Below are 14383 nucleotides of genomic sequence, written 5' to 3' on the forward strand. Positions count from 1 at the left end.
AAGTAATGGGCCCCACCTGCTCCTTAAAATATTATGGTCCATAAATTACCATATAGCATATATTCAACACACAAAAACCAGCGACAATTTGTTATTGACAAAGGACAGCTGGACAAATAAAGGGCCCCATTACCTTCAGTAGCTTAGGGCCTCATCAAACCTAAATCCGGCCCTGAACCCACTGGTGGACCTTGGGCCACACACTACTGAGTTCCTTGGAGAAGGGGGTGGGATATAAATGTAATTAAATAATTATATTTTTTAAACAAAACAACCCCCCCCCACAGGAAGTACGTGTGCACAACTAGCCCAAAGGGAGATAATTTTTCCACATGGTTCTCAACTAGGTGGCTCTTTTAAGCTGCCATCACACACTCAAAATGAGTCTTGAACAAAAGAAGATTGCATTTTCTATAAAACTACTCAAGGATCTATGTCCCCCCCCCCCCCCCCCGGCTATGGCAGGGACCTAATGGGCTACTGTGGAATTACTGTTCGTGCTATGGCACCCTCTTCAGGCAAAGAAAGGAATAGCAGTGTGTAACCTCAGCCCTTGCGATTGTCTTACAGTATGAAGCCTTGCTGCTCAGTGCTCCAGCTTTCAGCTCAAGTTGTGGACCTCAGGAGCTCCAGGGGCCCAGGAACGTTTCCTCCAGAACTAGCTTCTGGAGCTAACAAATGAACCCAAATGTGATCAGACTTAATACAGCTGCTCTTACTTCCCAGCATTAATAAATAAATAAATAAATAAATAAATCCTTGGCTTTGTTTGCTATGCTAATGCTCACATTGCCAATTCCGCTGCCATTTATTCACTGATGCAGTTAAGAGGATGGATTGGCAAGCAAAACACTTTTTAAAAGATTATTTTAGAAACAGTTATTTTATGTGGGGTGAGGGGGTGGGTGGGGGAGAGAGAATTAGCATAACAGAGTCAAGATACTGCTGAGTAAAGCTTCCCTGCTTTAAATATAGCTGCAGACCTATCTTGACGTAGAGAGAGGGTCGAGAGACTGAGATCTATGTGCTTTAATCATCTGTTTCAGAGAGCCGATGAGAATGTGCTAATCATGCAGTTTTAAGCCAGGGAACATGGCTTCACTTCCATCATGGTTCACTGCAGTTCCCCAAATGTACTTTGACTCCTGCCTTTAATACAGGGTTTAGGACAGTCTGCCAAAATGTAAACAGACACAGATGTCTCCCCAGAGCACCTATTATTATTATTATTATTATTATTATTATTATTATTATTATTATTATTATTACAGTGGTACCTCGGGTTACATATGCTTCAGGTTACAGACGCTTCAGGTTACAGACTCTGCTAACCCAGAAATATTACCTTGGGTTAAGAACTTTGCTTCAGGATGAGAACAGAAATTGTGCTCTGGCAGCACACTGGCAGCGGGAGGCCCCATTAGCTAAAGTGGTGCTTCAGGTTAAGAACAGTTTCAGGTTAAGAACGGACCTCCAGAACGAATTAAGTACTTAACCGAGGTACCACTGTATGATTATATCACATATTATTATTACTGTCATCCATCTCTGGGACATCAATGTTCCTTCTCTTTTCCAAAAGTGGAACTGGAAAAAGCCTGCCATTAGGGTGGGGTACAGAGAATGTAACTAATTTTGCACCCCTGTTTTGCCACATCTTAATCTTACACTTGTGACAATCTTACAGCTTTTGGTCTGCAGCTGGAGAGCAGCAGACGAATACTTATCTGGAGATGTCAAGATTTTCCTCCGTTCCTCTTCATGTTGTGCAGTGTTTTGTATGTGCCCTTACAATATCGAAGCACAGAAATACGAACACCGTGATCTGCACTTTACATCAACTCTGATGGCCCAGTTTTGATCACAGTACCCTGTGCTGGTAATGTGCCATTTATTATTTACTGGAAGGAGCCAGTGATGGAAACTCAAGGATGTAGAAACATAAGAGCTGTGGGAAACCTCCAATGTTTCTTGGGGTTCTGCAGATGCATTTCTATGCTAGCAGATACTTGGAAAAGAGGGAGTTAAAACAACAAAGAGAAAAAAACAAACACATATAGATACATCATCATCGTCATCATCAGTAGTAGTATTTATTAATTCCTACTACCAGAAAAGCCACATGTTTACTATTATTAATTAGTATTATCATTTGTAGTGCTACTACTACAAAAAAGAGAAAGACTTATAGAAATGTGCAATTTATTATTATCATTACTGCTTCCTACTACTGCTGCAAAAGTAGGGAAAGCCATATGGATATGTTGTTGTTGTTGTTGTTGTTGTTGTTGTTGTTGTTGTTGTTGTTACTACTATGACTATTCTTATTATTACCATTGCTACTACTATTTCTATAAAAAGAAAGGAAAGTCATAAACAGATGCTGAGGAAGAAGAGGATTTGCATCAACTGTGGTCACCTAACAAAGATGGATTTTTGTTTTGAACAAAAAATCCTCTGTGGTAGTTTGATGAATGCTCAGCATCCATAGATGAAAACAAATGATAAACTGACCCTAACACCAGCCAATTAAGAAATTACTGGGCTGAGATGCTAATTTGTTTTTTTTTGGGGGGGGGGATGGAATCCTGGAACAAATGAAAATATTCAAGAATGGGAATTCTCAGTGGCCATCACGCATTACAGTTAAACATGTACACCTAAAGGTGTGGAGTGCAGATAGGGATGGCTTCACACACTTCCAACTCACAAGGGCAGTGAATGACTACACACACCACAAAATGCCTCAGCTAATCTCAGCTCTCCTAAGAACCCCGCTGGATCAAACCATGAATGTTGGAAGACACACAAAAGAAAGTACTTATTCATGCAGCACATAGTTAATCTCACTCTCACAAGGGGCAGTGATGGCCACCAACTTGGATGGCTTTAAAAAAAGGACTAGTCAAATTTATGGAGAAGTCCATTGATGGCTACAAGCCATGATGGCTAAAGCTCTGCCTCCACGGCTGCAGGCAAGGCTTATGAATACCACTTCCTGGATATCACAGGGCGAGAGAGCATTCTTGTGCAGACTATAGAAGGGTATGTAAATATATGTAGGAATTATTTTTCCTGCCCAAAAGTCAACGTTACAGTTTTTGCTCTGCCCTCTTTTGCTTCTGCCACCACACCCTCCAGCATACAGGCCTCAGAAGGTTGCCCAAAAGGAAATGGTGCCCTCGGGCTGAATTCACTTCCCCTCCACATCATAGTTACAGGATCTCATGAGTACATAGGGCTGAGGCCATACCTCAGCCTGAAATCTTGGGAGCGGGTGCAAGTTGAGGCAGATGGAGCTTGTCTAGATAGACCAACAATCCAAATCCATAGACCCAAGTGAAGTTATTTCATCAGTTTAAACAAGAACATTACAGCTGTGACAAAGCCAAGGCTTTTGGTTAAAAAGTCTCAGACTTTCAGGGAGTCGAAACACAAGCTGAAGACAGGCTTCTGGGGCTGTCATTGTGCTTTTTATAGCTTTATGAATTACAGCTTATTTCTACCTAAGGCTGTGATCCTAAGCTGCTTCACAGCCTTAAATAAGCGGGTATGATTCATGTTTCAAAGTGTGGGCTCCCCCCCCCCATCCTCAGCCACAATGTGAAATGTAATAGGAAGAACACACAACAACAACCACTGCCACCACACACACACACACACACACACACACACACACATGTTGTGTGTTTCCTCCAGCATTTTCTAGGTGCTGCAGCATAGGGCATTGAATTCAGTGCCACAAGACCCCTCCATAAAACAAGGAAGCAAGATGAGATTCAGAGGATGGGGGGAAATAAAACATGCCAGCGAGAAATGTTTTTTTAAAGCACATCTTGGGACTAGATGCAGAAGATATAAAATGGAAGTGGGGAGAGGGTGATTTGGAATAACATCACTTGCAGTCGGGGTGAGTATAATAGGACGAAGGGAGCTCAGGGTATAGATGAAAGGGAAGGGCTTATTCAAAGGAGGAATCTCAACAAGGCTCTTTTTTAGCTGGTCTTCATCTGAAAATCTTTGCCTTTTATTACCCGACTCTCGGTCCAGCCTGGCAGAGCACAATATAGGTGGAATTACATTTGCGAAAGGAAGCCTTCACCAAGAATTGTTGCTAGCAAACATGAGTGAAATAGCAAGTAGGGGAGATTGCCTGCCTCCCTATTCAAAGTATGGGGATATATACAACCAAGTTATACTCAGAATAGACCTCTGGAATTTATGAACCCAAGTTAGGCATATCTAGTAATTTTCATGGGTGTGAGTACAGATAGCATTGGATACAGCCATTACATTTATATGCCTTGCTCTTGGAATGGGAGAGTGATGCTGACCAAGGAGGTAGAGTCAATGGTAAGATGACCCCAGCAACACACACACACACAGTACAATATATTTCTAAGAGAGCAAGTAAGAAAAATAACAGCATACATTAAGAGAAGTTCAGAAATGGGAGGGGAGTTGGGGGTAACAGCTTCTGGTTCAGGAGGGTTCTTCCTTCCCCATGAGAGCAGCCCACATTATTATACTGTTATTTTATTAGTCACTTTTTATTATTATTACAAAATAACTCAAAGTGATTTATAACAATAAATAGACAACACATGCATTAAAACCAGCATAGAACAAAACAGAAAAAAAAATCTAAAATTATCATGTTTAAAAGGTAGGAATAAATTATTCCAAACGCTGAAGAAGGCCACAGATAATTAAAAGTGAAAAGCCTGGTGGTAAATGTGTGTGATAAGTAAATAATAGAATGAATGAATGGATAAATAAATAAATAAATATTTTCTTGTCTCCTGTCTCCCCAGGTAAAGACTGGAAGTCACATTAACCAAATTCCGGATATTCACTGCAGCATGTATAAATAATAAATAGATATCAACAAGACCTCCCTCAGCAGAGGAGATGATGAGAAACTATAATTTAGTGGTAAAGTGGATACTCAGTGGGTTCCTTTGCAAAAAAACATTGGGAAGAGTTTATGTTTGCTTTAGCAGATGGTAAAATAAGACTTTTGTGACCCTGCTGTCATCCAAACAGAAGTACAACCTGACTCTCACTAGAAGATTTTCAATTCTGTACAAAGCTCACCCTTCTCACAACATGAGAAATCAGTTCTTGTTCTCCTTTCTTAGGTTGTATTACAAAATCTGCCTACCCACAATGCCCACCCTTGAAATAATATACTCCCTCTTAATCAAGCTGAAAACAAAGTCTATGCTTTATAATACCGTACTTGATTACCTCTGACCAGTGCCAAGCATGGGACCTTGCATGTATTAAATACACCCTTGAGTTAAAAACACATACAGACACAATACAGAACCATTTCTTCAACAGAGGTCCTTTCCAATAACAAGGAACAATTCACCAATTGCCCAAAAGGATTTTGCATATTGTTACACTTACCCTTAGTTGACCTCTTTCACAACTCATCTGCTGTCTTGAAAGCTACAAGGAATTAAGAGTAGGGAGGGTAAAGTTAAAATGGTAGGTCTTCAAAGACTGAAATTTGCAAGGATTATTGACATGTTGCCTGTAAACAATATGAGAAAGATGAGCAGACAGGCCAAAAGAAAGCCATGGTGGCAGAATGAAATTTAGGAGAGAAATCTGGGTCCTGATCAATCCAGAATGGGAGCTCATGGAGCTGAAAATTGAAGGGGGAGACGCAAATATTAGAGGCAGTAGATCTAACATGCCTACTGATATCATAACCACCAAGATCCAGACTTCAGAACTCCAGTCCCAGCTGCTGTAAAATCTATTCTGGAACAACGAATCAAAGATATTGATTGCCAATATTTTATATCCAATGCCCACAGAACATGCTTGCAAACATATACTGGTTTAATTTTAAAATTTACTGGATATGCTACATATCTGTATAATTTTACTATTCTCAAAAATCACCATACCTTTTCTAGGGCCAGATTTAATTGTCTACCTTCTGCAAGGGGGTTATCAAGGTATGCCATATGATAATTGTTTTATGTCCCCGTGGGAGGAGAAGTAGTCAAAAGTTTGAGTCGTGTCTTATTTGTAAGTAATATTCCTGCAGAGGAACCTAATGGACCACTTTGCTTCTGGCCCTACATCCCTTATGAAGAAAGACCCTACTAGGACAGTGGAATGGTACCTGGAATATTTATTGCCTGATGAGAGAAAACAAAGTAACAACAGACTTAGTGGCCAAGTTTCTCTTCTTTGCTCAAAGGTCTCATAATATGATTGCAATTAGAATGAGAATGTATTTAGCAATCCGTATTTCATGTTTCATCTTTTGTATTGTGAATTTGTGAGTGTTTTATCCTTAGTATTGCATTGTATTTTAAAGAAGTGTATGTTTGAATGCTTAGGTTTTTATTATCTGTGTATGCTTTGTTTTAACAAGTCTGTGACTGTACAATAAATGATTGATTCCCAGTCACCACGTTTCTGATAGCTATGTTAGCAAAGTCACTTAAAGTCGGGCAGCGACCATTTTGCGCATCTTCAATTGGTGTGTGACAATTAATGCATGGGTAGTTTGGACCCGGAAGAGGGAAGAATGGGGGTGGGGGCAGAACAGGGTGGGCCGGGCTTATGCATGCTCTGTCAATGCATGTGGCGGCTAGGAAAGCAACCCCTGCACAAATTGCGGGTTGCCTGTAATACAAACAAAGTCCAGAGGAAAAAAGAAAGTCTAGTGTCACTTTACAGAGGAAACTGAACAAAGACAGTGTATAATTCATCCCTACTCTAAGGCTCCTCACCCTCAATTTAATAGCTTGCTTTCGCATTTGCATAGTTGGGATTTGAAAAGCATCTTGCTCCAAGTATATAAAGTTTCAACTAAGCACTGACCTTTCTCAGATCAACTTCCTGCTGTTCCGGAGAACTCACTGTTTTCTGCTTTCAGTTGACTTCTACTATAGGCTGGTTTCACAAAGTTTTAGCCAAAACTGTTTGGGCTCCCAGACCAATTGAATTTTATTAAATGTTGCTTCATAGAACTTTGGAATAGTATTTCCTTATTATTCAGCACTCTCCTTAGCTAGCTAACTAGCTAGCCAGCAAACCAGTTTGCAGCGCAGAATGTCTTCCTTGACATTTTATAAAGATTAGCACTGAACACACAGAACTATTGCAATTACCTACCTTGCTGATCATCATTAGCTTTAGAAGTGTAATCAATATGGTACCTTTTCCCATGATGATCACATGGCAAATGTAATTCAGAGACAAAAACAGATTCTGTTGTATCCAGTGATAAGAACTATTTTTTAAAATAATAATTTCTGTTAAGTTTTCAATTTTACATTTCAAAATAAACATTTTACAAACTTTAATATATGCAGTGACTTCCCTTCTCCTTCCATGGTTTATTTTACATATCATACATTCCTGCATACTTTACTATAACCATTCAAATCATTTTTCCACTTTTCCACCCGTCAAAAAATATTTACCCTGTTGAATTTACCTTAGCGCTGCCAGCATTTTCAGCTGCATACAGTTATTTTCAATATATTCAATAAATGTTTTCCAATCTTCTTTAAACATATGTTCTTTTTGCTCTCTTATTTTATGTGTTAATGTTACAGATAGGTAGCCGTGTTGGTCTGCCATAGTCAAAACAAAACAAATTCCTTCCAGTAGCACCTTAAAGACCAACTAAGTCAGTTCTTGGTATGAGCTTTCGTGTGCATGCACACTTCTTCAGATACACAGCTGAAGTATCTGAAGAAGTGTGCATGCACACGAAAGCTCATACCAAGAACTGACTTAGTTGGTCTTTAAGGTGCTACTGGAAGGAATTTGTTTTATGTGTTAAATCTGCAAGTTCTGCATATTCTGTCAAATTAAGTTGCCAATCCTCTTTAGTTTGGACCTTGCTCACTTTCCATTTTGGGGCTAAAAAACCACGGGCCGCAGTTGTTGCATACATAACCTTTTTCTGACACCTAGGAATTTCTGTCTAACAAAAAGAACTCTGGTTTTTTTGGGGGAAAGTAGTTTTAACCCCCCCCCCATTCATTATATATCATTTCCCAATATACTTTTGTCTTTTTACATGTCCACCCACATGTGAAAAAAGGTTCCTCAGCTTCTTTACACTTCAGACACATATCTTATTCTGTTTAGCCAACCTACCCAGAGTTAGGTACCATCTATGAATCATTTTCAAATTTTCACTGAATAACATGCAGTGGATTTCAGGTCACTTTTCCGAAGTTTCTCCCAGAGGTTAAGATCTATATTGTGTCCTATATGTCGGGTCCTCCATCATGGAGGGCACGTGTTGCGGTGAGATCACCAGAAACTGCCTCCCTCTTGTACGGCGGGACCGTTTGGATGGCCGCAACACCCCATTGGTTGCCCCTCTGTTGCTGGGGCAGAAATTTGGTCAGTTGGGTTGGCTATTGGCTGCTGAGGAGCTACTTAAGTTGCTGCACGTCGCTGGAGAGTTTCACTTTCTTGTGATGTGCAGCAGATCTTCCACCCTCCTCTCCCTATATTTAGGGTTGCTCTTATGCCTGTCTATGGGTCGTCTGTTTTGGAGCAGGGGCCCAGTAGGAATTTTGTCATTTGGCTGATTGGCTGGTGCCACTTGGTTTTTGCCTACCGTGTAGCAAATTGTCACAACTTTGTAAGGTTGGCGGTTAGGCATTTGGTTCAATGTTTTGGGGAGGGGATGTGGTTGGCTGTGCCTGCCCCTCCATTGCTGCTGCTAGGGAATTCCGTAAAAGGAATCCAGGGGCTTGCCTTGCTTTTGTCCGAACCCAGTCAAGGGGCTAGGGCCATGCCAGAGCCCCTGGGAGCATCTGGGGTGAGCTGTGAGATTGAAAGAGTTCTTGCTCCCCATTCCCTTACTGACATATGGTGGTGCCCAGTGTCAGTCCTGTTCCTGCCACTGTGCAGGTTCAGGTAGTCTGGAACCAGTGCCTAAGCAACCACTCACATGCTGCAATCAATAAAGTTGTGGCCAAAATTTAATGTCAAAAACCTTAAACTAAAATCTGTGTCTATTGTGTCTTCATTTGGGGGTGATTTTGGGGGTCTTCACTGTCAGGGAACTGCCATCGGAGAGGCAGGTGGTGGACAGGCTCCAGGAGAATAGGAGAGAATCTGCAGCAGAAGAGGGAACCAGCAGGGGGAGTGCAGGAGTCACAGCGGAGGGGAGGCTCTGGGATGCTTCCAGTGAGAGTAGTGGAGAGGTAACGGGACCCCCGTTGGGAACTCCCACCCTTCGCCGGAAACTGTCACGCAGAGAGTCACGAAGGCGCATGTCCGTCAAACAGCTTTTATGTTGGCGTAAATTCCGTAGACGCCCACTGTCAGATGCTACCAGCTTTGGGGGCTCCGTTAGTGCCTCAGTTTGGATGACCAGCCAAACCCCAGAGGGATCAAGCTTTTACGCACAAGCAGCTCATTATCCCATCACATTCACATACAACTATAGCCCATGTCACTGAAACTTATTTTATATATATATAATAATATTTATTAATTTTATAAAACAAAAATCAACATACATAACAACATGATCTTACTCATTAACCACGTTTCATTCACATCTTTGGACTTCCTCACATCTCTTGTTCCTGCTTTCTAAACACATAGATTTTTCTAGCAAATTATTCACTTAGTTCAGTTTATATCATATAATTATCCAATATTGAATCTCAAATCTTAGAATTTAAATCACTCTTTTTTTAAAAAAAAAAAAAGCCTAATTCTAGCATATTGTTCATCCAAAATTTATCTTTTCTTTCAGTCACATTTAAATTTATATTCTTTGTTACTAATTTGTTGGAACCATCTTATTGCAGATCTTACATCTTTCTTAACATTCATATAGTTTACAGTATTTTTGTAAATAGTCCTTAAATTTCTTCCAATCCTCCTCCACCAATTCTTCTCCCAGGTCTCGGATTCTGCCAGTCATCTCTGCCAATTCCATATAGTCCATCAGTTGCATCTGCCATTCTTCCCCGTGTCACTGAAACTTAAACTAGCTCGTCTTTTGTTTCCCATTCTAATAAAAAATTATACATTTTAGACAAATTTATCCTTATTTTGTAATAGCTCTTTTTCAAATTGTGAGCTTTGGTCCAGAAATCCATTCTTTCTGCTTTGGTCCAGAAATCCATTCTTTCTATCTAATTTTAAAAATGTCATATAACTAATAATATTGCAACCAATCCATAACTTGGTTCCCTATGTTTTCCATTGATTTCAGTTTGGGTTCCTCTCCTGTAAAATCCTTCAGTTCCCAACCAGTTCAGAGGGTGAGGCACAGCCTGACAGCTTCCTCCTTTTCAATCTCAGTGTACCTCCTTGTAGAACTCAGCAACAACAAGCCTTTTTAGTTGAGATCTTTTCTCAGTCTGCATCTGCATCTGCATTTATTTATTTATTTTTAATTTAAAGATGCTTTTATTGTTTTATCACTTGCTGTTTACTACCCTGGGCTCCTTTGAGAGGAAGAGCAGGATAAGAAAGGGGGAAAAGAAGCCCAACAGTGGGGAGGCTTAGGGCTAGCCTAGAATGAATTGGCTCTACCTGTCATGGGCTTTGTCTCCACCTACTGGCTGGTCTCCCTGTCTTCTGCCCCACCAGCCCCAATGGGTTCCAGTGACCGCTGCTGAGTAGATATGCATAGACTTGCATAAGACAAACCTCTAACCTGATCCTTTTAGACTGAGGAGCTGTGACTGGATCTGAAATCTTTGGCTCATGTCTTCTACAAAGCTATAGTTGCTTTAGGTTCCATTTGTAAGCTACCTTGGATGTTTTAAATATTGTAAGGCACAGTAGAAATGTTTCAAACAAAACAAAACAATTATTTTAAGCCCTTCAAACTCACTTTGGACATGGCCCCCTGTAAACACATCAGCACTATCAATTAGTATTTATCATATTTATATTTTGTTTTCCTCACAAAAGTGACCCAGTGTAACTTCCGAAAAATATACTATACTGATGTTAGGGTTAGTGATACTAATATTAGTGTCACATCAATGATACAAACAAAACCAATAAATATCTAAGAAGCACATCCAGACACATAAAATACGGGTATTACAAATCCCACCCCGTTAAAAGAGACCACAAATTTTTGAAACCCTTCAATGTAAGAGCCACAAGCCCAGGTAACAAGGAAAGCTTTTGCCTGGTGCCTAAATGTAAATAAAGATGGTACCAGGGAAACCTTCCTGGGGAGAACATTCCAGAAGCAGGGAGCCACCACTGAAAAGACCCATTATCGTGTCTTTCCATGGAGAGAGAAGGGCCTCAAATGACAATCGGGGGCCCATGTCAGTTCATGTGATATGGTGTCCTGAGCTGTACAAGTCTTTATAGGTCAAAATCAGCACTTGGAATTGAGCCCAGAAACATTGGTAGCCAGAACAATACTGTCAGAACTGATGCTATATGGTCAGACCATTCTGCCTAGTGAACAATCTGGCCACTAAATCTAGCACCAGCTGCAATTTCTTCAAAGGCAGCCCCATGTAGGTCACCTGAGTGTAGACAACAGAAGTTAGGCTATCCCTGTCCAGATGGTGCACCAGCTGTAGCTGATAGACGAAACTATGCCACCAAGACAGTGTGAGCCTCAAACAGCAACAATGAGTCATTCTAGAAGTGCACCCAAGCTGCTCTATCAGAGGGAATCTAACCCAATTCAGAAGAGGTCACATTCCATTCATCTGGTCTAGGGAACCACCCAATATCAGTGACTCAATCTTGTCTGGACTAAGCTTTCATTTATTGGCTCACATCCAGTCTGTTACAGAGGCACATCCACTGCCACATCTATCAAAGGGCCTTGTAACCATTTTTTCAGCCCCAGCACCACACTGCCTCATTGGCAACCTTCCAAAGACCTGCATATCATTGGTGAGTAGAGTCAAAGGCAACAGTGGGTGCTGCAGCACAGATGACTCTTACCTCTCTACAGGACGCTACATTAAAAAAAGGTAAAGGACCCCTGACAGTTAAGTCCAGTCGCGAACGACTCTGGGTTTGTGGCGCTCATCTCGCTTTACAGCTGAGGGAGCCGGCGTTTGTCCACAGACAGTTTTTCTGGGTCATGTGGCCAGCATGACTATGCTGCTTCTGGTGAAACCAGTGCAGCATACGGAAACACGGTTTACCTTCCCACTGGAGCGGTACCTATTTACCTACTTGCACTTTGACGTGCTTTTGAACTGCTAGCCTAGCAACAGGGGCAGGCTTTGGTCTTTCAAATTTCAGTGGTACCCTGTGCAAGGCCAAAATTTGGTGCCTGCTACCTTTCGCCTTCCATTTTGCTCTATTCGCTATGACATAGTTGTGATGCCCTACAGCGCCCCCTAGGCTCAGCGTCCAGTGTGGCAGAGCTAGTCACACTGCCCTAAATCTGTCCCTGCTAGCAAAGGGCATTAACACAGCTCAAGGACATATTTCAGCTAGGCAAAATTACCTGGGGAAGGTGCAAGCAGGGCCTGGTGAAGATTGTGGCCTGGGATAAGTCTGATAAGCCAACTGAGAATCCCAAAGGGATGTGTTTGGGCCCTGGGCTTGAGGTTCCCCAACCCTACTGTACAGATATATCTCATTGATTTTATTTTATTTTTTAATTAAAACAACAACAACCTGAATTGCAACTATGCTTTAATAGTATCAAATAAAATCATTAACAAGGGCAATGGGTAACAACTCTTTTTTTTTTTAAGTCAGGGTATTTTAAACACCATCTCTAAGAGGAAAGTCAACCTTCAAACTTTCTAAACGTCCAGAGCTGTAGGTGTAGATCTGAAGCATTTACAAAAGAGGCAACAGAGGAATGAGACATGCATTCCAAGGGAGATGGTAGGATATCAAAAATGCCCCAGTTCAAATGAAGGGTGTGTGAGGTGATGGAGAGAAGGGAAAGTTATGGATTATCTGTCATCCCTTGCAGCTCCCACAGACCATCTCTCTACACAATAAACAAGAATATCTCACTTTAAAAACAGCAACAAAAAGATGATCTGGGCCCCAGAAATGTGTGTTTGTGTTTATTAAAAAAATACCTACTGAAGCTCACTAGGAAACAAATGCTCAAGGTTCTTGATAACAATTTTTACCCACTGATTTTGATACTGAGGGTTTGTTTATGGCTGGTGGTTTTGAAAAGTGTTCTGGGGACCATTCAGAGTTCCTCAAAGCTCTCTGATGGGAAGGTCAGTCACGGCAAACATTTTTTTTTCCCTGAAGGTCAACTTACACCCCACAAAATTCCCTGCAATGGGCAGCCATAGAGGGAAGTGTTGGGTGTGATCTAGGGCGCAGCATTTTTTTCATGGTATGGTGAAGACATCATGTGAGCTGAATGCACAGCCTTGGCACATACTACAGATCCGTTCACAGTAGACATAGGTTAAATAAAAAATATATACAAGAATTCTATCGCACACCCAATCCAAATTCGGAAAGTTGAAATCAGAAATCAGCTAGCTATCAACTAACTATTATACTGCTGGAGGAGACTATTGAGAGTCCCATGGACTGCAAGAAGATCAAACCTATCCATTCTTAAGGATATCAGCCCTGAGTGCTCACTGGAAGGACAGATCCTGAAGCTGAGGCTCCAATACTTTGGCCACCTCATGAGAAGAGAAGACTCCCTGGAAAAAACCCTGATGTTGGGAAAGATGGAGGGCACAAGGAGAAGTGGACGACAGAGGACGAGATGGCTGGATAGTGTTCTCGAAGCTACCAGCATGAGTTTGACCAAACTGCAGGAGGCAGTGGAAGACTGGAGTGCCTGGCGTGCTCTGGTCCATGGGGTCACAAAGAGTCGGACACGACTAAATGACTTAACAACAACAGCAACATTATGGAGAGTTATATTCTTAATTGCTTGCATAAGCTTGACAGAATAGAAAAGTTTTCAGTATGTGTTTAAAAGTCAAAACTGAAAGTGACTGCTGAATCTGTATTAGCAAGAGTACTCCGCAGGACAGAACTGATGATACTGAAAGCTCAGTTTCTTCTTCTTGCCAAATGAGCCTTGCCAACCCAAGGAAGGGCCTACAATGATTCTGCAGATGATCTGAGTGGTTGAGCAGACAGTCTCTGGGGTTCACTGAACCTAAGGTGTTTGACCTAAGAACTTTGAAAATTAATACAATGACCTTGGACCCGGCTTGGTAGCAGATGAACAATCAGTGCAAATGTTTTAACAGTGGCACCACAGTGGCCAGGTGCCCCTGTTTCTCTGGCCACCACATTCTGCACCGGCTGGAGCTTCTGAACCAGGCCCAAGGGCTTTCAAATTTTAAGGTTCTTGATTGTGCATTGGCAGCCACATCTGTACCTGCCACATGCCAGATTCTACACATGATTTCAGGTATGGGGCAGG

At 41.4% G+C, this 14383-nt stretch overlaps 1 protein-coding gene across 30 annotated transcripts in view; it reads right to left on the reverse strand.

The window, feature by feature from the left end:
- Positions 1-14383, reverse strand: part of RBFOX1 (RNA binding fox-1 homolog 1) — a 1493407-nt gene that overhangs the window by 486801 nt on the left and 992223 nt on the right. For 26 of the 30 annotated variants that reach the window (XM_081840292.1, XM_081840267.1, XM_081840271.1 and 23 more), the window contains one exon: positions 5416-5457. The exons of the other annotated variants lie outside the window; for them this stretch is intronic. In XM_081840292.1, the coding sequence (XP_081696418.1) occupies positions 5416-5457 (42 nt within the window). The remainder of the gene's footprint in view (positions 1-5415; positions 5458-14383) is intronic. 30 annotated transcript variants of the gene reach the window in all.

This window comes from Podarcis erhardii (genome assembly GCF_964252035.2).
Source record: "Podarcis erhardii genome assembly, chromosome: 14".
In the NCBI taxonomy this organism is placed as follows: Eukaryota; Metazoa; Chordata; class Lepidosauria; order Squamata; family Lacertidae; genus Podarcis; species Podarcis erhardii.